Source organism: Melospiza melodia, chromosome 16, assembly GCF_035770615.1.
Source record: "Melospiza melodia melodia isolate bMelMel2 chromosome 16, bMelMel2.pri, whole genome shotgun sequence".
NCBI lineage: Eukaryota > Metazoa > Chordata > Aves > Passeriformes > Passerellidae > Melospiza > Melospiza melodia.
In genome coordinates this window covers 12,230,928-12,254,360 of record NC_086209.1, presented here as the reverse complement: position 1 = coordinate 12,254,360, position 23,433 = coordinate 12,230,928, and the positions used below count along the sequence as shown (strand labels likewise).

Genomic DNA, 23,433 nt, shown 5'->3' with positions numbered 1-23,433 from the left:
AGTCTATAATAAAGTTCTCATTCTCACAAACTGCACAAAACATATTATTTCACCTGAAAGAAAATTTCTCTGGACTGAAAACAATCCATCATTTGGGGTGGGTTTATATAATTTAGGGAAAATAAGTCAACTTTCTCCTAAATTACCTTTTGAAAAGGGTTGCCCTTCTTGTAGGAAGAAAACAAAACACATTTGAGATTTTTTTACTGCACTGAAAATCCAAAAAATATGGATATAACCACTCAGTGTAATCATTACGATTAATAATTATTTAGCTTTCCTGAATGACTATAAGTATCACGGAGTGCAAGTAAGGTCACGTGCTCAGTAATAATGATCCAGGCTAATAAAAAATAATGCCTTTGAATAGTTCTCCATTACTTGGTGTTATTTAATAGTGCTGTATTTTCTCCTAACAATCTTGCATTATTTAGACTGCATTTTGAACAGTGCTGGAGGCTACTTCTATTTAAAATGCTTCCTGGAACCACAACCTAAAAATGCAGTATGCTTTTCATTAGTTACAATTAGAATTGAGTAGAATTGAGGAAACTAAGTGCCTGGGGAGTATTATCACTTTTGTTCACACTCCATGACCAAGACAATAAATCTATTCAGGCTCATGATGAAGAAAGCCCTCACTAAGCTAAAAGCAATAGACTTGAAAGCTTCATGGATGGTTCTTCACCAGCCACTCACATTACTGCTGCTGCTGGTAATCCAGAAAAGGGCAATTTCTGCAGGAACGTCAGTGACTGAAGCAGAAGTCTTCCTTTAATCTAGTCAGCTCTAGAAAACAGTGATATTTCAAGGCATGTGCAAAAGGAATCAGTATTTTGATCAGCCTTGCTGTTTTTCTCAGTTTTGAGGAGAAGTCTGGAGCTGAAGTCTGCTAAGTTGTGAGCCATTCCTTGCTGTGCTGGGCAAGCTGTTCCCCAAGGCTGGGCCATTAGATTTCCTCTCTCAGTTCTCTGAGCAGCTGATGCATCTGTGCTGATTTTTTCAGTCTTTTTCCTTTTTCTTTTTTTTTTCTTTTTTTTTTTTTTTTTTTTTTTTTTGTTGGTAGAGATAAGTAGATAAACTAGCACAAACCCCAGGTTTTTGATTTTCTTCTTTCAGAATCTAAAGCTAAACAGATGGCCTTTGAATTATTAAAGGAAGGATCCACTTTTGTTTTCGTACATGGTCATGGAGCTTGATGGGGGAGGTCAGGGCTCCCAGCAGTCCGTGGCTGGCAGGAAAGGTTATATGGCCATTTCTAATGAGGAAAGGCAGATACAAGAAGAACAAAGGATAACAAGAGCAAAACTACAGGTAACCTGGGCTTTGCTGTCAGAAACAGTAGCCAAGAGGAATGAAAAGCAAGCAGCTTCAAGGTGGGTGAGGAAGATGCTGGAGGGCTTCCAGTGGTGATCTTGGTATTGTGAGGCCAGGTAAGAAGAGTTGTATCTAAGTAGCAAATGTTGGAATCCACAAGAAAATGTCAGAATGTACATTTTCTATATACATGTAAAGGAAATACAAACCCATGGGTCTGGAAGTGGGTCTTTCAACAATTTGTCTTTTCTGAAACGTTTCCAAACCATTCATTTTCCATAGGTGTTGATTTCTAGTGGGTTCTAATTCTACAAGAAGTAGTAGTGGTCATGTGGGGAACAGGAAGAGGGAAAAAAAGAAAGAACCGTTCCACAGTGCAAAGAAGAAAAATTGTCTTGAATTTTCACACTGAAATGAAGACCTGTAATTCTCTATTCCAAGGGAATATTTACACACTGGGCCCACTCTCTCGACTGGAAATAGGAAGAAGAGCTTAGCTTTGCCAAAGTTCGCAAAGCAGTTTCCTTTGTTCTGGTGGCAAAGCATCTGTAATCCCCAGGCCACCTGGAGCTGGCTCTGAACCACAAACTGAAGCCAGCTCTGAACCAAATAGAAAAGCAGAGGGAGAACCAAGGGAGTTTAACAGGTCTAAAAACAAAAGCAAGCAAGACTGTGTTTGGCTTGATTTCGAAGCAAGGACAAAAGGGAAACAGGGAGGATATAAAGAAATGGATAAGGACATTCGAAATTGGAGTTTCAGCCTCTAAATTATTTTTCATCTTGTTTTGGATTCAAGACAATTAATCAGCCTCAAGGCTGAATTCAAATTAAAGTAAATATTCACAACTTTTGAAAAAAAACCCCTTTTTTTCATTTGTGTTTCTGCTAAGTGAGGGTCATTTGTTAAAAGAGTAAAGTAGAAAACTTTTTTCTCTAATATGCTCAGAATCACCCTCAGCCACCCCTATTTATTTTCTTATAAAGAGGAAAGACGGCAGAAATGTGGTTGTATATTTTATATCTACTAGATATAAAAACCCCACCTAATTTTGAACTGCATATTTATACAAGAGGATTCACACTAGGTTTTTTCCCCTTATAGATTCATTTTTCATTGTACTGGCTTTTTTATTACATTCTAAGACTTCAGTGATAGATCCAAAAGCTGGGAAGTGTATTTATCAAAGCAGTGCTCAGGGAACAGCACACCTCACGCTTAGAACTCTCACCATGTCCCTGAACACTCTGGCTGTGACATTTTTATTGGCTCACTGACTGCAGGACTGAATAGATCAACCTCTACATTCATCTTAGCTCATTTTGAGTTAGAGCAACAACAGCAATGTCTTGATTCGAAGGACAGATGTCTGCCAAAGAAGGCAAGAACCTCCCCTGGAATAGAAAATGCGACCTACTTCCCTCCAAATTACTATAACTTTGAAATTACGGGGCTTTCAGGCGAAGATACAGGATAACGTAAATTTAAAATGCTGCCAACAGCAGAGCACAAACCCAGCCCAGCCTCCCTTGGCGCAGCTCCGGGCACGGCCAGCAGGGGCGCTGCTGGCTCCCGGCCGGGCAGGGGGCGCTGGTTCCCCCGGGCCTGCAGGGGGCGCTGTGGCCACGACTCCCTCACACGCTAATGGCGGGCGGGCCAGATGGTGACACTGGTGCAGCCCGAACCTTGGAGTGGAGCTGGGGCAGCAGAGATGGGCACAATCCAGGGTGGCAAACAAACTGCAGCAGAAACTCCTCAGCTGCAGCCACGGGGTGTCCTGCTGGGCAAGGGATGCTGAGTTTAAAGTGTAAAAAAAAAGCCCAAGGAGGCAGTGTGGAAAACACCGGGGCTGGGCAGCTGCAGCCGGGTTTCTGTGAGCAGGTACCGCACGCAGCTGGGAGACGCGGCCTCTGGGAAGGGGGAGGTCAGGGTTCTGGGATTTTCCCCTGAAGCACCTGAGTGGATGGTGAGGGTCCTTTCCAGTGTGATCAGGTTTTAATAAGGTCCCAGTTCAGTGGCTCCTCTTAGGAGCAAAGGCTCACCTGCAGCAGGAGAAGCAGTACAGGGCTGGATTCCACACAGCAGAGAATTCTCCCCATAGTGGCAGTAACCTGACCATTCCCCTCCGATCTGAGAGTGAGATCAGGCAAAGGCAAGCCCCTCACCCCCAGCCAAAATCTCATGGCATCTCAGCCCTTCCAAGGAGAAAACTCCTCAGGTAAGAGAGTAACCAGCAGAACCCTTTCCCCCACCTTGACCATTTATTTTGTCTCTTAAGTACAAGACGATTTGTTATCGTCTCTTAGGTAACAAATGGGACAAAATTCCCATTTTTTTCATTCTCAAATGAAAGAAGGAAAAAAAGAGAAAAATCCTAACCTCCAACAAGAAGTAACTACACTACCAACCATCTTTATGCATCTGAAGCATTAATGCACAACCAGACTGGCTGCTCTATAAATGTGCTAGTTTATCAGCTCTTAGACTTAATTGAGCATTTGACTGTTTTCCTCTCACTTCATAGGAGTTTGATACATTTATTCCTGTCCAAATTTTACAGTTCACACAATGGTTACCCAGGTCATGGTTTGATGATCTGCTTAAAGAAAAATAAGTTGTTTATCATCATTGTTCTTTTTCAGATCACACAAATGTATCATCTCGAAAAACAACTTACTCTTCCAAGGTTTCACTCGAGTGTTAACTTATTTCTCAGTGAGTCCCACTCACTCCTACATATTTGGGTCATTGTCTGGAAAAGATCAATTTCCCGCACATGTTGTAAGTGACAACCAGAGGTTACAAATCACAGACCCCTGATTTTTTTTTTATTTTTAATTCTTATTAATCTGTCAAGTGAGAGGGCAACAGGCTGACAGTGCTGTAGTTGCTTCCTGAACCAAAGGCCAAGAGGTGCAGTGATTCTGTGGCTTGTGTGGGGTACCTAGCCTTGGTACTGCTCCAAACACTCCGGTCCTGTTTTTGCTTTCTTGTTGCTGTTATCTAATACCAACTCCTATGCCTGAAAGGGAAAAATCCTAATCCCATGTTACCATTCCTTTAGTATCTGACATGTTTTCAAGATACCCCAGTAAAAGAAAATGACGCCATAGAAAGCATGAGCTCAGAAATTAAGTGTTAAACCAGCACAATGTTACAAATGCAGTGCTCTTATATTATCTCTTCTTCTTCCAACAGAGGAAGAGATGGTGAATCCAGACAGAGGTACCATTCAAGGCCCCATTCCCTTCAAGCAGAAAAAGTATCTGTGTGGAACTAACCTACCACTCCCCAAGAATTTTTATTCTTTATGCACTTCTTTTCTGCTAAGATCCAATCTCTAGAAACAGGACAATTTGACCTTGACTAAAACATACAGCATGTCCCAGAGGGTCATGTTTTACAGTGAAGAAAGGCTATATCCTTTCTATTCAAAAGAAAAGGACTTCTGAGCAAAGTCACTGAAAGGTAATTTTAAAAGGCTCACATTAATAACAGCTTGAAAAATAGGTATGCAGGAATGTCTCCTCAAGTCACCTGTCAACAACCTAGTTCTCACCAGAGGCACTTAAAAGCAAGACCTGTACTTCTCACTATGAGTTTAGCCATCTTTAGATAACTTTTGTACTTCTAAATCCTGGGACAAAAAATGAAAGATGTTTGGATATGGCAGTTGGGTAGAGCATATCACAGTTGGGTCTCTCTCACCAAAGCTTAGCTCCAAGTTTAAATTTAACTTGGACATCATCTTAAGAGGGAAATGTGACATAAAAATGTCAGGATGTGTACAGTCAGCAATACAGCCAGTAACAGAAAGGCCATGATTTGAAAATTTGTGGCTTTAAAATTTGTGAATTTGAAAATTCATGGGTAATTCCTAGTATTATGTTTCTTAAGTGTGTCTTAAGAAAGAAGAAGAATAAATGACAACCATCTGATTCATACATGGTGAGGGTCAGGAGGAGCTATTTATTTTCTGGGTGCCTTCACACACACATGCCATGGTCCCAATGAACTCTGCATTTTGACAGATGCAGTTGAAAAGGAAATCACCAGTCAGTCATTCCAACAGGGACTACCCAGACACAAAGAGAAAATCTCCCAACATTGAAGCTGAATCACACAGGCCAAAAGTGTTCCTTTGGTTTGAGGTTTTTTATACTTGTCATTGATTGTAGTCATTAAATGTTATAATTGAATATATGGAAATACAATACAGAACACAGAAGAAATGCAGAAGCCAAAAGAGCACCAAGTTATTGCAGCATATCACACCTCAGTTCATGAACTAGGTGGTCTCTGTCAGCTTTAGACACTCTGTTCCAGCAAAAGAAATCCTGTAATTGGCTGGGTTTGCTCTGGGGGAAGATTCCTTCTATGTCCTTAAGAATTACAAGGCAGCAAATTGCTTGAAAGTTTGCTACTACAAATGACTAAGCCCTTTTCATTTATTTCCTAATACTTTTCTATTAGAACTCGGATATTAATGTTAAATCACACTGTCTTACTGAAAAGCCCCATTACAAACGACATAAATCTGAGGCACAGGAACAACTGCTCCCAGGACAGTATTAAGAAATTCCCTTCCAACAATTTTGCAATTGCCATACCCTGTTTCTGAGATGACTGAACGCTTTCTCCTTTATTTCTTCCAAAACACAAACTGTGTGGATTAGCATATCTACTCCTCTATGCTTTTTTTTTAATTAGGCACCTAGCACACAAAACAAAAGCTGCATTCAAGACACCCATCAGACTTGTCTGCATTGCTAAACCTCAATGATTTTATTGCCTGGAGGAATAAAACCTGTGCAGCACAGCCTTCGTTCTGCACATAAGTCCTATTTTGCAGATGCAATGTTGAAAGGCAGGTCCTGCTCTCTTTGTACACGGGCAATTGAGCAGGAAAACCAGTGGATCAGTTATTGTCTCACAGGGTATACAAGGAATGAAAGAATCATGAAATGAATGTCCTTACAATGTGAACTGTTTGAGTCCTACAGCTGAGTCCTCCTGGCTGTGCCTTCCCTTAAAGTGGTGGCCAGAAAATAAGAAATTTTCCTCCAGTATCACTTACCAAATATCAGTTTAACTCCCTGTAGTTCTGTCATCTTGTACTTTGGGCATGATGGATATCCCCAGGAAACCTTCCATTTGTCTGTCCACTCATGGGACACAGACAACATTTCCTACTTGTGTGCTGTAGTTACAGCTGGCTTCATGGGGATTCAAACAGGAATGATACCTGGGTGAGCACATTGTCACTGTTATTTGGAGAACAGAAAGGTAATAAAAACTCCCTGACATGTTGGAGAAGAGACGGCTGGAGAGGGCTGAAACATCTCAGCAGCAGCTCTCCTGCAGGCAAAGTCTGACTGCATGAGGAACCAGTCTTCCATTCTGCATCCTTTCTCTGCTCTAGGCAAGGTTTGAACCCCACCAGGGAAGGCACTTCAGGAGCAACCAGTGAGCTGAAACATTACTGAGGCATTGCAGCACAGGGAGCTTTGTTATGACAACCTGTAGAGGCTACAAAGTCAGGTCAGTCATTTTAAAAGAATCTAAACCTGGGACTTCACTATTAGGAAAACTGAGGGATTCGCAATGTTCTCATTGTTGTCCATGCTGCTGCAACAGGGAAGCCACTGGATGCCCTCCAACCACAAAGCAACATGGATATTTCCGCTTGAAGCCCTGACTGTTCTTGCAGCTTCTCATCGACAGTAAACATTGTTTTTCAGAGCAACAGAGGATGAATAATTTCTCTTTTAAAGCTTTAGAGGAGGAGGGGGGTGGGGGAGCAGAAATACACATATCACCAGGGAAGAGAAACAAATCTTTGTTTTTCTGCAAAGAATAGATAGAACGGATTTCTCTCAATAAAGACAATGTCATCAAAATGATTTGTAGGAGCACCATCACTTTTTACACAATTTTAGAAACAAATGTAGAAGCATTCTGATTCCACTTTCCCCTGCATTTTGATAATGCGAAAACATTATATCTCAGTGATAGAACCTCAAAAAAATTTATTTTATCATGAATCATACTGACTTTATATTGTATCTGCTGTAGCACTGAATTCAAGTATTGAATACTATATCTCGCAGGGATTTTGTTTATACAGAATCAGTCAATTTTATTGTGGGAAATGTCACCCACTTTTAATGTGTGACATTTAATGTTAGTGCCATAGGCTGGAAAGCCTGTGCCATGCTGAATCCATTTGCTCCAAATGTGAGATGCTGCTTCTACAGACACACCTGGGACTGTACAGGAAAGCTGATCATATACCGACATGCAAAGCTGAGAGGTAACTATGAGATATATAATCCATCAGCTACTTAGATGTGCTCCTCTTGGATATCCAATAATTAAAGACACTAGCCCACAAGAAAGTATCATCTTTAAATCTTTCCAGAGTAAATCTATGAGGGAAAAAAGCACTTGCCAGTAACAGCTATGGAAGACAATATTCTATGGCTGAACTGGAATTACAACACTGCATCCAACAGGGTTTGAGATACAAAATCACCTTTTTCACGAGCAGTTGAATGCTGAGCAAAGCCAAACATTCTGTATTGCCATCAACAAAATGAGGAACTGCATTAAAATACCTATTGTAAGAACCACAAGAGATGGCTGCAGAGAAAGCAACCTTACACATGTTCACCTTATGACTTAGTTCAACATTTCTGTTTGGATCCAAAACCACACTTTTTCACGCTCTTCAGAAGCCAGACTTTCAGCACTAAGAGAAGGTGTGCAGCTTTTCTTGGGCTGATGGGTGCATTCTGCACTCCAGACAGGCACTTACAACAAGCCCCTAAGCCCTGCCTAACATCCTCTGAAGTGAGAGCACACAGGTTGAGCTGCAGATTTTACTGCCAGGCCCTCCAGGCTGTCTAAATCTTATTTTGATTTGCTGGTCATGCGCTCCACAGATATTCAGAAGCCAGAAGGCTTAAAATCTACTATTGCTCTATTTTATTACTGCTCAGAAAGTGGTATCTCAATAACTCACCAATGGCTCAGCAAAGGCTCAATTCCTCTGTGCATGTCCGTAGCAATGCTGCTCTCCATTAAGAACTGTGCATGCAGGGATACAGCAAGGGAAGAAGGACACACAGATTTTCTAACTTGATTTGTCAGCAGTTCTCTGGCATCAAATGCTGGTATTAAAGATCTGCAAGCTTATTCCCCATAGGCATTCAAGACCCTCACTCCCTCGTTATTGTGCATCCTATACAAAAATCAAGGCTTAGCTTCATTAGTCAGTTTGATGACCACAAATTTTCACCTCCTGCTCCCCTGCACCCTCTTGAGGCTCAGATTTTCTACCCTTCTTATTCTCATTATGGGAACCAAGATTATTTCACCAACAGTTAATTAACAGCAAATATGTACTTATGTTTTTTACCCTTACTGGTTTTATTCTTTAAATCCTGACTACAGTTTGGTTTGGAGTTGAGCCTAGTTAGAAGAAGGTTTCCATGAGCAGTCCCTGGACGAGGGCAAATTTAGGCTAAATTTTGCTGAGGTTTCCTCCTCAGCTCATCTTCTTGTCTTTCAGCAGGTGAAGATGATCCAAGTTGGCCCAGTTCTTGTTCTGTCTTTAAAAACCAGGCTTTTTACCCAGAAAAACAGATGTATTTGTTCAGAGAGCAAAAGCAGACCATGATCTGGCAAAAGACTGTCCTACATATTCAGAACTTTAGGGCCACCCTATGCATTTAGGTTGAGTGTAATTTCCATGTTTTGAGTTGATGCTTCATGATTTTGAAGCTCATCTCTGAATTCTTCAGTGAAGAATCTGCAATCCAGAGTGCTAATGTGAGAATCCCAGAACATCAAACCTCTATAATAGAAATGCCAACAGCTTTATCTGAAAGTAGCATTGGGGGGTGCTGGAAGATGAATGGCATATCCAGGATATGTACTGGAAGGAGACCTCCAGAACACAGCATTTCCACACTGGCCTGTAAAGTCATGATACAAACATCACAGCATTTACTTGGGAACTGCAATGAAATACACAGCTATCTATTTCTTAGGATGCCTCTTGGATGTAACAGCAATATCCCTGATTTGACACAGAAAAGGCATCCAAGAACAAAGAAGACCCTTGGAATTCACATGGCTTAACTAACACAGCTGGACTCTGCACTCTTAAAAGTCCTTGCAGAATCTGGACCTTTTCATATGCTTAACACTGGAGAAAAATATAACACTTCAGTTTGCCTCTGAGTATGACCTCAATGCCAAAATGCATTGTGAGAAGGGAGAAGTAGGTTTTAATGCACCAATAAGTTCCTCCTATTATACACACACCCCCATACCTGTCTATGGAATAATGTTTAATTGGTTAATAAAGGAGAGGCAACATTTAAATTATGATATCAAATCCCTTCAATCCAGAGAAGCAACCTCATTTATAAAGGCTGATCTAATACTCTTTAATTTTATGCAGTATTACAGGTTTTTTACAAAACAGTCATTATGATTATTGAAATGACAGTTCTGTATAAGAAAGAATTCACTGACACATTTAATTTTTACCTATCTTCAAATCACTGTCACAGCAGCCTATCCTTCACCTTCTCATACCTGCCCTTTTCAAGCAGGTACTGAAAAATTCCTTCACACTGTTTCACTGATAGTCATGCCTTGATCCTATGAGCACATGTGAGAAACCAGAAAATGCACCTTCCTGAAAAAGAGTTTTGCCTTTGTTTTTTTTTTAAGAATCAAGAAGAAACATTTCAACGAATAAGAAATTCAGTGAAAAGTTCAGTTGACATTTTCCCCATACAGTTTTCTTATCTGTCATCTTGTGTTGACTGGGAAAAAAGTAACAATTTGGGAGAGTGTAAATTAAAGCTCTCAGTATTGCCTTCCCAGATCAAGAATGAGTCCATCATTTCAACCCAGGAACTTCTGGGATCAGGACCCCTCATCCCACTTGGCCCTAGCACCACATCTAAGCATCTCACTCCCTTGCACCGTTCTGCAAAGACAAGCACAAATAACAGAACACTTCCAAGGTTGGAAGTGGTGACTTAAGTGGTGGAAATGGCCACTGGGACATGCAAATGTGGGATTTCATGCTTTGGACAGGGAGATGTACCAGAGCTTCACATGTCCATGGTGAGTGGCTAGAAAGACATCAATTTAAAATTTAATTGCTTCTGATTTTCTCTTAAACAACCTGAATGAAAAATTCTCTGTTGAGAAAAAGTTTTAAATTTATCTTGAATCAAGAGCATTTTCCTCCTCAGTTTTTTTTTCTTTCAGCTACCAAACCAAAAAGCTCAGCTATGCATGTAACCCTAAAGCCAGTGTTGCACACTGATGGAGACAGTCACCTCTTCATTTCCACTGCATCAAGTTGTATCTACCAATCTCTGTTAATTCAGTCTACAAAAGATGGCATTTGTAACAGAGATTGTTAATGCTTCTAGAAAATAAAATCATATTCTAAAATTACTGCTCTCATTTGTGACCTCTTAACTCTCATAAAGCAGGTGAATCTGGTTAATGACTAAAACACAAACATCTGCTTATCCCCCTCAAAAAAAATGGATTAATAAAGCTGAAATTACACAGTTAATGGTGTGGATAGTCTCCCACAGAAATGTAATCACATTTCAGAACATTACATCTAGCTCAATTTTAATGAAATTAAAATCAATTACTATTGCTACATCCTCTGCTATTTTAAGCCTCCTATGGTTTCATAAACAATAACAGCAAGGATACAGTGCCACGCTTTTGGAAGAAAAAAATAATTCAGTAAAGGAAGAAATTGAGTCTTTTATCTGTAACCACTACACATATTATTCTGCACTCTGACATAAATCTGAAAAAGGCAAAAATATCTGTAATTATGTAAAAAAGTTCTAGTCAAAGCAAGGAAACTGCATAACTGACAAGGAAGATCTTGTTTCTGTGTAATGCCTTCCAATAAGCATGTCATATAGTTTTTAGCTGAAAATTAGAAAAGCCATGAATTATTCAAGAACTTGCCCATTTGTTACCAAAATTACTTTGTCATGTAAATGAGCAGAGTTTTGAAATTTCCCAGTAAAAAAGTATGCCCCAGAATTTGATCCAAGATCAATTCTTTATTTTTCACAAAGGATTTGCATGAGAATGTTTCAGAGTATTAAACTAGTAACTTGATTATCACAACAATGACTTCTTATGAAAAAAGCACAGCTCCCTTAAAACATACAAATCACCATCTTCCCGTAACATTTCAAAATCAGGGCCTTCACATCACACCCCACCTCTGACAGAGGAGCTGATAAAACTCCGGCTTCAAAGGCTGCAACTCAATCCAACTGCTGCGTTAGGTAGATACATCCGATATTTAAACTGGACATTGGTGCTCAGTACAACCGCCACAATCCAGGGCACAGTCTTTGATTTAAGCAGCATTCCTCAGAATCACAATGGTCTGAGGCAGCTGAGGCAGCAAGACTCAGCAGAGACGGACGGAGAGTAAATTCTGGGTTCTGAACAGTGCTGTTATTTGCTGCAATACTTGTTATTTAATTCATGAAACATGTCTAATTTCAGTATGGAACAGCACACAAGGATGAAGAAAACTTATTATCTGAACCTGAATAGTTTAAAACCAAATCATACAAAGCTTCTGTAAACTCCTTTTCATTCAAAACTGGATAATTTAAGGAATATTTATTCATTCATTCTTTAAAAGTCCTCCTTTTTTTTTTATCTTCTAATTCTAGGCATAGTGATGACACCAACATCTACATGATGGAAATCACGAGCTCTAGCACATGTTTAATTTAAGCCTCATCCAACAGTTTCAAGACACTTCTGAGAAAGGCATTTTGGTGTCTTACCAAATGAGGTCTGCTTAAATTTATAATAAATCATAATTGTATATTAAAATAAGCATTTCTTCAAAACCAGACAGAACTGTAACTCCCCATGGCCTGATCCCATCAGAATAATTCAAACTGTAACTCTGTAACAACTCAGAGGATTTGAAACAGAACAGTACTTACGTAAAATACTTCATGATTTAAGAAGTATCAGGTTCTGAAGGTTTACAGAACATTGAGAATTTGCAAATGTTGTACTTAAAAAAAAGTAGTAATTAAGTGAAAGCACATTAATTATAGCTACTTGACTAGGTAACTATAATTACTTGGGAAACTAATTTTGATACAAAGCATTATGTGACATATATAATTATGAGAATAAAAAATTAATATGTATTAAGTGGATGTATATCTAAATTCTAATGGCTAAAATTAATTTTTTAACCAATATCTAATACTCCATACATTATTAACCAATAATCCCCACATTCTTATTTTGACTTTAATACTCACCTCAGAACACATGTGTAGAAACCACTGTCTTGCAGCTCAACCGAGTGAAACCATATGGAATCTTCATCCTTGCTCATTCTAACTTCAGAAAATATAATGGGTTCTTCTAAATCTCCTTTGTTTTTGTACCACATAAGCCTAAGACCTGTGCTTTGGGCCATGCTATAATTAGTTCTGATATAGCTGTAGAAAAGGGCACATTTCACTCGGACTGGTTCACCTGCCAAAGCCATGTATGTCTTGAGATCCACTGACCAGTCAATGCAACCATCAACTGAAAGCAAAACAATAATAAAGAAATATTAGACACAGATACATTTTCCAATATACTGAAAGGCAGCTTGAGAAATGCAATACAGTGCATTAAAAGAAAGGGCTTTTGGCGTGTGCTGAATTGTTTCAGGGTAATATGAAAAACCTAAAGCAGTTATTGGCAACTGAGAGGTTTCAAACACCTTTTTTAATTACATCTAACTTGGAATGTGCAGACAGTAAATAGAGCACACTGAGCTTGCTCAGTTCCACTTCTTTAGAATATCATTACTTTCATCCCCAAAACACTAATTCTTTATTAAATAAGCCAAATGTTTTGCACCTTAACTACTTGCTTCTGTAAACCAGTTTTGAATTCTCCAATTCCTTGTGGAAAGAAAATGTACACTGGCATCTGATGCCAGTCTTATCCCTTAAAACTTTTCCATCCACCTCTGTTAGTTATGTTATGCAAAAATATCCCCAAATAACAGATGTGACATTTATAATTTTTCTTTCAAGGCAGTTCCACATAGTTGGGTTTTTTACCTACAGCCTACTCAAACTGTAGAGGTCTGTATTATACACAACAGGATACAATTACAACATGCTGCCTATGCAATCAAACTTAATACAGGAGTCATTCAAATAAAAAAGGACTGCTTTTGATGTTCCGTTCAGCAAAAACGTTTGAAACAGTTTTCTTAATACTTCACTTTAAAATTAACATACATCATACAGTTTAATAGAAGTTTAGTCTCCCTACAATTTTTTCTCCCATTGTTATTATCTTAGTACAATACAGCCCTAGCCCATGCACACATATCAACATATCACATATCAGAGACCTTTTAATTCAATCTTCTTCATTGCTAGAAAAAATATCAGTGTGAAAATCAGAAATATAAAAATATTTCAAAGGCAGATCATCCAAAGGCAAACACAATACCTAAAATAATTAGAATTCATTAAATATGTAGGGTTTAGAATTTATTGATCGTATTAAGCAACAAGTAAATGGAACAATTTTACCCTTACTGCAGCACTTCAAATTCAACCAGATAACTCTTAAGTTGCCTCTTCTGCATTTACAGTATCAATTATCAAACTATAATTGTTGGATATCCTCATACACTCTTCATTTCGTTCACATTATCAATTGCATTCTTTCATCAAGTGATTTTTTATCTTACTTCCTAAACAAAGGTAATCAGCAAAAATTTCTGTACATGGAATATCAGGTCTGATCCTACTTTTAGTAACTTTTACAGCCTCTAAATTATGTTTACCAAGTTTTCATGTTTCTCTTTAATCATTCAGAAGTAACTGTGACAAACAGAAGGTTTTAATTTTCCCATCACAGTAAATCAGCTTTAAGTGTACTGTGATCACATACAGCATGTGTTAAACTTGTTGACACTGATCACTTTAATACTTTTCTGGTATATAAACTTCCATATAACATCTTGCTGCAAAACAAAACCTGTAAAAAGAAAAACTAACATAAGCTCAAGAGGGAAGGAAAGCCCATTACTAAAAACATTACTCCTGACAGTTTTGACAGGTGAAGGGATATCATGGAGCACCTTTCCCCCAGGGTGTTTCCTGTTCCTGCCCCTCACCCCACAGGCAGGTGCAAAAGCAGCAGCTGTTTGTGCCAGCCGACGTCTTTCTTCATCAAAAAAGCCCCCAAATCAACCCTTCACCTGAACTTATGTACACACTGTTCCAGTTAACTTTAATTTTGATCTTCATTCTCATTTTGCTGACAACATCCTACTGATTTAAATTAAAATTCGTTGCTTTTAATGGCTACTGTTAATGACATCAGCTGAAAGGCCAGCAGCAATTTACTGATATTCCTCTTCCTCGCTGCTTCTGCTGTGTCCTTCCACTAACAGTGCCACACACAACAGGACAAGTTTGGATAATCCTTATTTGAAAATCCTGTACTGAAGCATTTGTTCTCAGTGCATCTCCTCCAGGTTTGTACCATCCTTCACCATGACCAAAGCTGCATACTGTAACTTGAACATGCCCTTGCCAGGACCCCAAGAAACATCACACTGACCTCTCTCTTTGCTGCTGCTGCTGCACAGACATGGGCAACATGCAGCAGAGCTGGAGAAAGAGCCTGGTTCTCCCAGTCCTACAACCCCATCCAATCCACTTTTATATTAAATCCCTGGTTCTGACACCATGAATTATTTTATATAGGTGACAGGACTTTTACATGAGTGGGTATCATTGTATTCCCCACAGAGCTTCCTCTGAAATCCTCTGTGCTTTTTTTAAGTCCTGCTCTTTAGGCTGCTGTGATTTACAATTGAAGAACAGTGCAGAGCTCACAGCTGCCTTCTCTCAGCAAGGGATGTGCAAGGCAATGCTGAGCTCTCCAGATGGCTCATCTCTTGTTCTCCAGGACACATAGATATTCTCAAAGGCACCCTTCTCTCTTGTGATGTAGCAAAGTCACAGAAGTCTAAGTAGAGCCATAAGTTTGAATGAATATGGGTGTCCAGAACCAGAATTTAGGTCCAAACTAATCCAGCTGATCTAATTAATTCAGCTGATCTAATTAATTCTGTCACTCTTGTGTCAATCAAATCCTGTCACATCATCTAATGCTTTCAAATCTGTGCTGGTTCAACAAAGTTAAACCACAACAAAGAATAACTAACAATGAGACACACATGGAAAGGTTGTGGATCAAAGACCCGAGTCTCAGGTTTTCATTTATTTCACAGAGCACAGTCACAATTAGTAGGAGTTCTGTAGTTAGGAGCAGACCCAATATGGAAATCCAAATTTGGAAGCTGAAAATACCCTACTTTCAATTAAATTTCTCCTATATCCACAACAAACAACTTGTCAAACCACAGCTCAAATGAACACTAAGCAATCCTCCATTCAATCTTTGTCATTCAATCTGCTTCATCCTCCACTTTCATTTGAAAATTTCTTTTCCCTTCTCGTGTGCATTTCTCTACTACTCTAATTTCAGAATTTGAGCTGCAGAAGTATAGGAAGCACAGTGGAATAGATAAAAGGCATTTGAACAGTAATTTATCAGGGTGACCAGAGGGCTAAAACCCCTCCCCAGCTGCCCCCAGGGGACAACACAATGGTGGGGCCAGTGCTGTGTTGGCCATTGCCAGCGCTCCAGTGGAGCCGCCAGACACGGCGACCTGAGCCCAGCATAGCACCTGCATCCCAAGGAACAAAAGAAAGGAGAGGAAATTCACACTAGAGACTTTTTTCCCTATTAACAGTACCTGAAAGAAAGAATTTGAACAGCCCACAGGAAGCTGACCCCACCAGGGAGTGGGGTGGAGGGGGAAGGTTCAGGCAGGCTGCTGCCCATGGCCCTGTCTGCCCCAGCTGCTCCCCTGTGACAGCTCTCCCTGCAGCAGGCCAGGAGGGGGTAATTACAGAGAGAAGAGCACACGGGGAACAGAGCAACCAGTCATTATAGTGTTGATGACATCTGCAGAGGGGAGAAGTCTCACAGAAAAAGCTAAGTCTTAATTATTGAAGAAAGACTAATCAAACAGGAGATGACTTTTTCCCCTTGCTCTTTTTTTCTTGTTAAATGCACAGGTAAGAATGTTTCCTCTTCTGAAGCTGTAGAGGCTAAAATCTAGGTCAGGCTCCCTGCACTCACATGGAAACTGGAATTTTTCCTCTTGCCGTGCTGTCAGTCACTGGAGCGTGAGCATTGTTAGATTCGTTTGGAGTATTCTCCAAGCTGTCATCACAAATGACTGGAGCTGCTTAGGTGGAGTTCAGCACTCTATTATCCAGAACAAAGTTTGCTGTCATTTTTGTTGGGCTAGCTCTCAATATGTAATATAATCAGGTTGATGTGAAAAATATTAGCATTAGAGAGGCACTGATATAATAAATGTATATACACTATTTCTCTGCTACTGTGTAATCACCTGGTAAGTGCCTGACTGAAAGCTCATTCAAATTAAATCCTGTCTATTGTGGATGTACTTTACGCACTTCCAAAAAGATTTTTTTTTTTTTTAATTTGGAACACTAAGAAAATATGGGAAACACTGTCCCATTTTCATCCCAGGTTCCTAAGGAAAAGTGGTTTGCCCACCTATCTGTCAATCTTCCCCATCCCCTTAGCATACCTTCTACCCCAACTGACTAAATTCAATCCTATTGCATAGCACATGGAAGTGCTCAGGAGTGCTGTCTCCTGCAAGGTTGCAGAACAGCATCCCATTGTGCCCTCCCCAAGCTGGGAAACACAGCAGCAGTGAATCACAGTGCAGCCCCACTGGGCCCATCCCAGTTACCTACCCAGGCTACTGCAACCTGAGCACAGAGTGAATTGAAAATGAAGGCTACAAAACTATTAAGGAAAATATAGATCGAGTTGGCTGACAATAAGTTACTGTACTTTTATGTTAGCAATCACCCAAAGCATGTACTGCATCTTCTTCCTCAACATTTCCTGGCAATTTCCCATTACTCTTATTTTAAATAAATCTAGTTGTCTAGGGAGTCTAGATGCTTTTTAACATGAACCATAATAATTTATAAGCAATTATAGAGGAGCATGTACATCGTCTCTAAGTAATTTGTCTTTCTGATTGCTGTCACATGAATAATTTTTTGCATTGCGCATCTGCCTGTTATAATTTTTATAGGGATCTGTCAGCTACAGCAATTTATATTGTGGCATTGTTAAAGATGTTTGCCTACCTTGTTACCTGAAAATCTCATTTTAAATTGAAATTGTCTACAAATAAATCATTAAAAAAATAATTCACTAGCTAATGTATTAAATTTATTGCTCTGCAAAGCAGGCAATGCTCGTGAGTGTAGGTACATAGTCAGAAATAAAAGCACCATTCCTCTAATACAAGAGTTATATTTTTATGTATATGTGAGCTGTAGGACAGCAGAGTCCAGGAACTCATATCCATCATGCTCAGGGTTTGCAGACACGTAGCAATGATAGATGCACTCCATTAAGAATGTCCAAAGAGAGATGCAAATTTTTTAGAGTCTTAAAAGGGAGAAATCAGTTACAGCCTATGAATTTTTGGCAACTTGGTATTTTCAGATCTTGATTCTGGAGGAAAGGGAACATTCCCTGCATTTGAGCACACACTGTAAAGCCTTCAGCAGCTTTGGCTGGTTGTGGTTGTCTCGAGGGTCAGGGTGTTGGATCAGCATCACTAAATGTAATTGGTTTCACTTCCCTGAATTTTTGACTGCACTGTGCTAATGCTGCTGCAGTGTTTGCAGACCTCTGCCAGCTTCTCATCACAGCCTGGCACTGCCATGAGAGACCTGAACATCAGCAGAGCCCAGTGTGAGTCCCCTGCCTCCTCCCAGAGCCCTTCCCTGCTCCTCCCACCATGAGCTGCTGGGGACCTGAGCTGCCTAAAATCTGCCAGCAACCACCACACCCTTCTGAGAATTCTTCAAATACTCCAGTGCTCAGACCCACATTTGCTGGTCAGAGAACACATTGCAAGTAACTCTCTCCTTGTGCACTGTTCAAAATCATGGATGTTTCCTCCAAAGCGTGGTGAGATCTCTGTGAGTGGAGCTGCCTCATCTTAGCTGACTGACCAAACTGGATGATGAAAGAACATTCGCATAACTGTTAATAAAAATTCTCTCCACTGAGAGACATCTGAGCCAGTATCTCTGCCATGAAGAGCAAGTCACCTGGCTTTACAGGGGAGAAGGAGAAGCCCATGCTGGCAATACTCCAGAGGGGAGTGGAAGGTGGCCTTGTCCAGGAGCAGAGAGCATTTCCAAGAGCAGGCCGGGAGGATAAAAGGGGCAAATTCAGGAAAAATGTCTGTCACACCTCTTTTCTGTGAGTTTTACCCTTCTTTGAACTGAGTAGACTCTAGGTTTTGACTCTCTGTCCACATATTGAAGTGCATTTTAGAAAAAATTCAAATATTTTTCCCCTGAGGGACACAAAACCAAAAAAATGTATCTGTTGGAGATAAGATCACTTAGAATACAAAAAATCCTGAGCAAAAACAAGTTTGTGGTTCAAGATGGGTGAATGTTGTCATGCTTCTCCTACAACCCCGTCAGTAACTCTTACTAATTCTTCTATGACAGTAACACTTTGTTTCAGCTATAAAGCAAGATTTTTTTTTTTTTTTTTTGCTGTAGAAACACAGTATCTAATAATAGGATCACTCACAGACTTTGTAGTTTCTCTACTCTGATCTCATTTTCTGAATATTTTCCAGCAAGAATTAGACTATTCAAACTTATTGGTGAAAATGTTTGGGACTTTCAAGGCATATAAAAGTGCAAATATTCCAAAATTCCTAAGCCAAGTAATGATGAGTGCAAAAAAATTTTCACTTAATTTAGCAACATGCTAATGTCTCTCCAAATCTGGGCCAAAAATAAGGAAAAAAGCATTTAAACATCCACATACACTACCTAATTTTTTTCCCTAATTTTGATCAAAGCTTCAAATTTCGGTAGGATGAACTAAAAGATTTTTCAGACTTGTGTATGTTTCATTTTCTTTTTTTACCAGCTTTTCTTATGATTCACAGCTAAACGACCCAAGTCAAATGTCAAATATTCCAGCCGAACACTCATCATTTCCTTTGAGGTCAAACTCACTGTAAATATATACTGCCAGAGGTTCAAATAACCACAGATTGCTCTGCCCTGAATTACATAAGCATGGGGAGCCAGGAGCATTTTAGCCTTATATTGAAAATGCAAAAGAAAGAACATACTGGTAGATCACCAAAATTCTCATGGGAGAGAAAAATCCCTGAACAAAGTCTCAGCTTCCAGAGATGATGGCATATTAATGAGGTCAAGGCTTAGAAATTATACTTGAAGACTGAAAATGCTGGAGCAGCATCAGTAGAAGTGACTGGACAGGGGCATTTCATCCTGTAGCACTTGTCAGAGCCAGCTTTTCAGGTGGCACCTTATCACAGGGGCTTTCTGGAACGCTTGCTGATGGAGAGGAGAGCAAATCACAGCTGGCAGGTTAAGATTTTGCTGGAGACAGGGAGGTCTGAGACACATTCTGTGACGGAAAGGAAATCTCTGTTCTCATCACATTCTTTGCTACCTCTTCCAAGTCAGATGTTCCCAGAGACAGATGGAACCTGAAGTGCCCTTCCAAAGCTCTGCTCTTTGTGTTCAGCTGATCGCTCTGCTGAGCACAGAGAAAGAGAGGGGGAGGCCACTAAAGCATCATCTCTTTAAAATGCAGCATATTCACCCTAAAAATGAGTATTTGGTGACCTTGATCTCCTAATCACTTCAATATCTGGCAGGTTTTTAAAGAGCCTGTGTTGAAGTAAACAGTACAGAAATTGGAACTTATAAAAGTGGTTTGGTTTAAAACAGTTAGTGTAATGCCTTGATTCTCTGCAGCTGTCACCATGTTAGAAAACAATGTAAAAGGCACCTTGAAAATCAACAGCAGTAGAGCCAGGACATGAACAATAAAAAAACATAAGAAATCATATTTCATGGCTTCATTCTTTTATGTATTTTGTAAAGTCCCAGCCATGGCTTCAAGGCATGTGCCCCAGCCTGTCCTGCCTTCTCAGCACCCCCAGCACTGCCTGGCCCCCACCCTTCCCACTCCAGTTCCCCTCCTGCCATGGGGCAGCAGGTTTGGAAGAGCTGTAGGAAAGGTCATTGACAAATCTCCTGCCTCTGCCCAGCCTCCCTCTTTGCTCCAAGGCAGTAAACCCAAGAGGGTGATCTGCAGCAAACAAGATATCCAAAATGCTAAACTTCTTTGAGGATCTATTAATACCTATGTCTTCAAAGTCAGCCAGGAAATAACATGATTAATTTAGCACCAAAAAGCTTGGGAACATTATCTTAAGCAAGGAAAGACTGTTGCTCTAGATTGAAGTGGCCAGATCAGGTACTTGAAGTTACATCTGCTTCTTGGACTGAACAAGTAACAAAACTTTCCTGTTTAAATTCTAAAATTTAAATTCCATAGATGAACAACTCAGATGACCAAAAAATCACTGCAAACTCTGGTATGAATTCAAAAGGCTCTAAACTAGTGTTCATCCAGATCTGAAACCCATCTGAAGATCTTTTTTTTCTTTTCTTGTCCACAAAATCTAGTAAACAAAAATACTACCCTTTTCCAAGCTTCAAAATAGGGGAAAAAAGTCTTTTTTTTTTTTTTTACTAGCATGGTGCACAGTGCATGTTGGCATTTTTGTTAGCTCTTTGGAATCCTGAGGGAAATAATAAATGATGGAAAAGCTCAAGGAGAGATTTCCCAGCATCTCTGAGACTTCTTTGGTGCACATAACTAAATTCAGGCAAAGGAGATGGAAAGAAAGAAGAATCACTATCTAAGGGAGAATCGTAACTGATACCAGTAACAAGTATAATAACAGACTGGAAATATTTCTTTGCATTTATAAATAAAAGTTTAATCCTAACACAATTTTGGGTAAGGAGCAACACACTGAAGACACACTTTATACCTGAAAGTATGTGCATTTAATATTTTAAGTGTTGTTGACTACACATGAGCTCTTTAAGGACACTCTCCAAGACACTTTCAATATTCTCCAGTCAACTACATTAATAACCATGTGAAATTTCACACAGTTCTGTTTTCATGTCTTTAGCACCATGCAAACTTTGGGAACAAAGCTGAATTCATTTCAATAATTGATGAGTCTCTTTTCATTAGTTTCTTTGAATAAAGTTACTGAAGGTAAAGTAAATGAAAACTAGCTCCCAGATCAGGCAGCTGCAGTCTCAAGTAATCACACAATTAGAAAACTATATCCACTGCTTGAAATTCCCAGAAGGGAGTACTAGGAAAGAATTGTGAGTAAAGGAATTTAAAATGAAAGAGAATGAACCTCTATTAACTTGGTAGCCCCAATGGGGTAGAATAACCAGTGTACATACACAAGATTATTTTATCTGGCATCTGTTTTTCAAGTATGTGGACAGTTTGAATTGGATTATCTGCTCTGAGGGCACAGTCCACTTGAGTTTGGATTAGGTTAGGAAGATGGGCTGGGCTCCCTGTTGAATATAGAGGGCTAAATTCATTTCTTCTGCTGTCTGTAGAGGAGAATCCTTGAGAGATACAGGTCTGCTGTGAGAGCTCCTACCACACCTCCCCTGTGGCAGAGGCAGAGTGCTCAACAGGAAAAGAGAGAAAGGAGATATGAAAAGAGTCCACCACCAGAGGAAGGCAGGACTGAGTTATTCCTGGGGATGATCTCTGTGGTGTCTGTGCAAGGTTAAGCAATCATTCACTGGACACCTCAGCAGGGACATTTCTGGTGACTCAAATTCTCCATTTACCATGAGCAACTTGTGCCTCACCAATGCTCCTGCCCAGCTGTGCCATCATCCCAGGCCTTGAGGCAGAGCCAGATTCCAGATCTCCAGGGGTCCCTTCCAACCCACCTGACCCTATGGTTTGTCCTACAACCAACACAGCCCTTCACAATCCACAGACACATAGAGGGAGCCTTTCTCACAAATATCTAGATCTGGGTGCACACCAGCACTATTCTAGTAGTTAGTCTTTATTTTCTAGCTTACAAAGATGCAATCAATCCATCAGAAGATTACCAAATGTTTTAAAAAACTGGTTTCCCGTCATAAACACACCGGGTAGAATGAGTGTTTTGGGGCTTGGATATCTGTAAAGTACTGGATGAACACATAGCAATGTTAAAAAAAAAAAAAAAAAAAAAAAAAAAAAAAAAAAAAAAAAAAAAAAAAAGAGAGAGTGAGAATGCCCAATTTTCAATGAGGACATGCACATAAATAGAAGGGAACAAGTCAAGTTCATCTAATTTACTTGCAACAAATAACTAGCTTTGGTCATTTGCTTCGACTCTACACATTTACCTTTGGGTATCTAGACACACTTGCCATTTTACAATTGCTGTGCCATTCTTCCTGTTATCTGGCATGGATAATTTCAGCTGCAGTCAGCCAATTACCATTTCCACTTGCATGACAGGAGGGCCTCTGTTTGAAAAGGTTGTGACCCACACTCTAACCTAGGTTGTAATTCCTCCTCTCATTTTAATTCATTATCTGCACGTATGCAGCAGAATTTAAATAGGAAGCTGTCCTGACTGCAGAACACACCAGATTCCATTTCAGTAAAATGAACATTCACAAATCAAAAGAGTATTTGCTTTTACAGGATAGTCATGAATGGAAGTGTTAGTGGGTTATTTGATTAAAATTTCTGTAAGTGATGAATGATGAAATGATTTCAAAATTAGATGTTTTTAAACAGTAAACATTGTTCTTAAGACTTGTTTCTATTTAGAAGAAACAAACAGGTTTATTCCAATTGCAAGCCATTATAATTACATGTATGAAAGAAAAATGAAGGATGATTGAAAAATGAGCCATTACAAGAGCTACCTGTGCAAGAGACAAATCTCTCTAGGTAAAGTGGCAATGCAGTGCTGTGCTGTGGAACACAGAATTGCACATTTGCTT

At 39.7% G+C, this 23,433-nt stretch overlaps 1 protein-coding gene across 5 annotated transcripts in view; it reads right to left on the bottom strand.

Moving 5' to 3' along the window:
* IL1RAPL2 (interleukin 1 receptor accessory protein like 2) overlaps nucleotides 1–23,433 on the bottom strand; it is a 332,915-nt gene that overhangs the window by 149,698 nt on the left and 159,784 nt on the right. For 4 of the 5 annotated variants that reach the window (XM_063170656.1, XM_063170658.1, XM_063170657.1 and 1 more), the window contains one exon: nucleotides 12,682–12,955. The exons of the other annotated variant lie outside the window; for it this stretch is intronic. In XM_063170656.1, coding sequence (XP_063026726.1) covers nucleotides 12,682–12,955 — 274 coding nt within the window. The remainder of the gene's footprint in view (nucleotides 1–12,681; nucleotides 12,956–23,433) is intronic. 5 annotated transcript variants of the gene reach the window in all.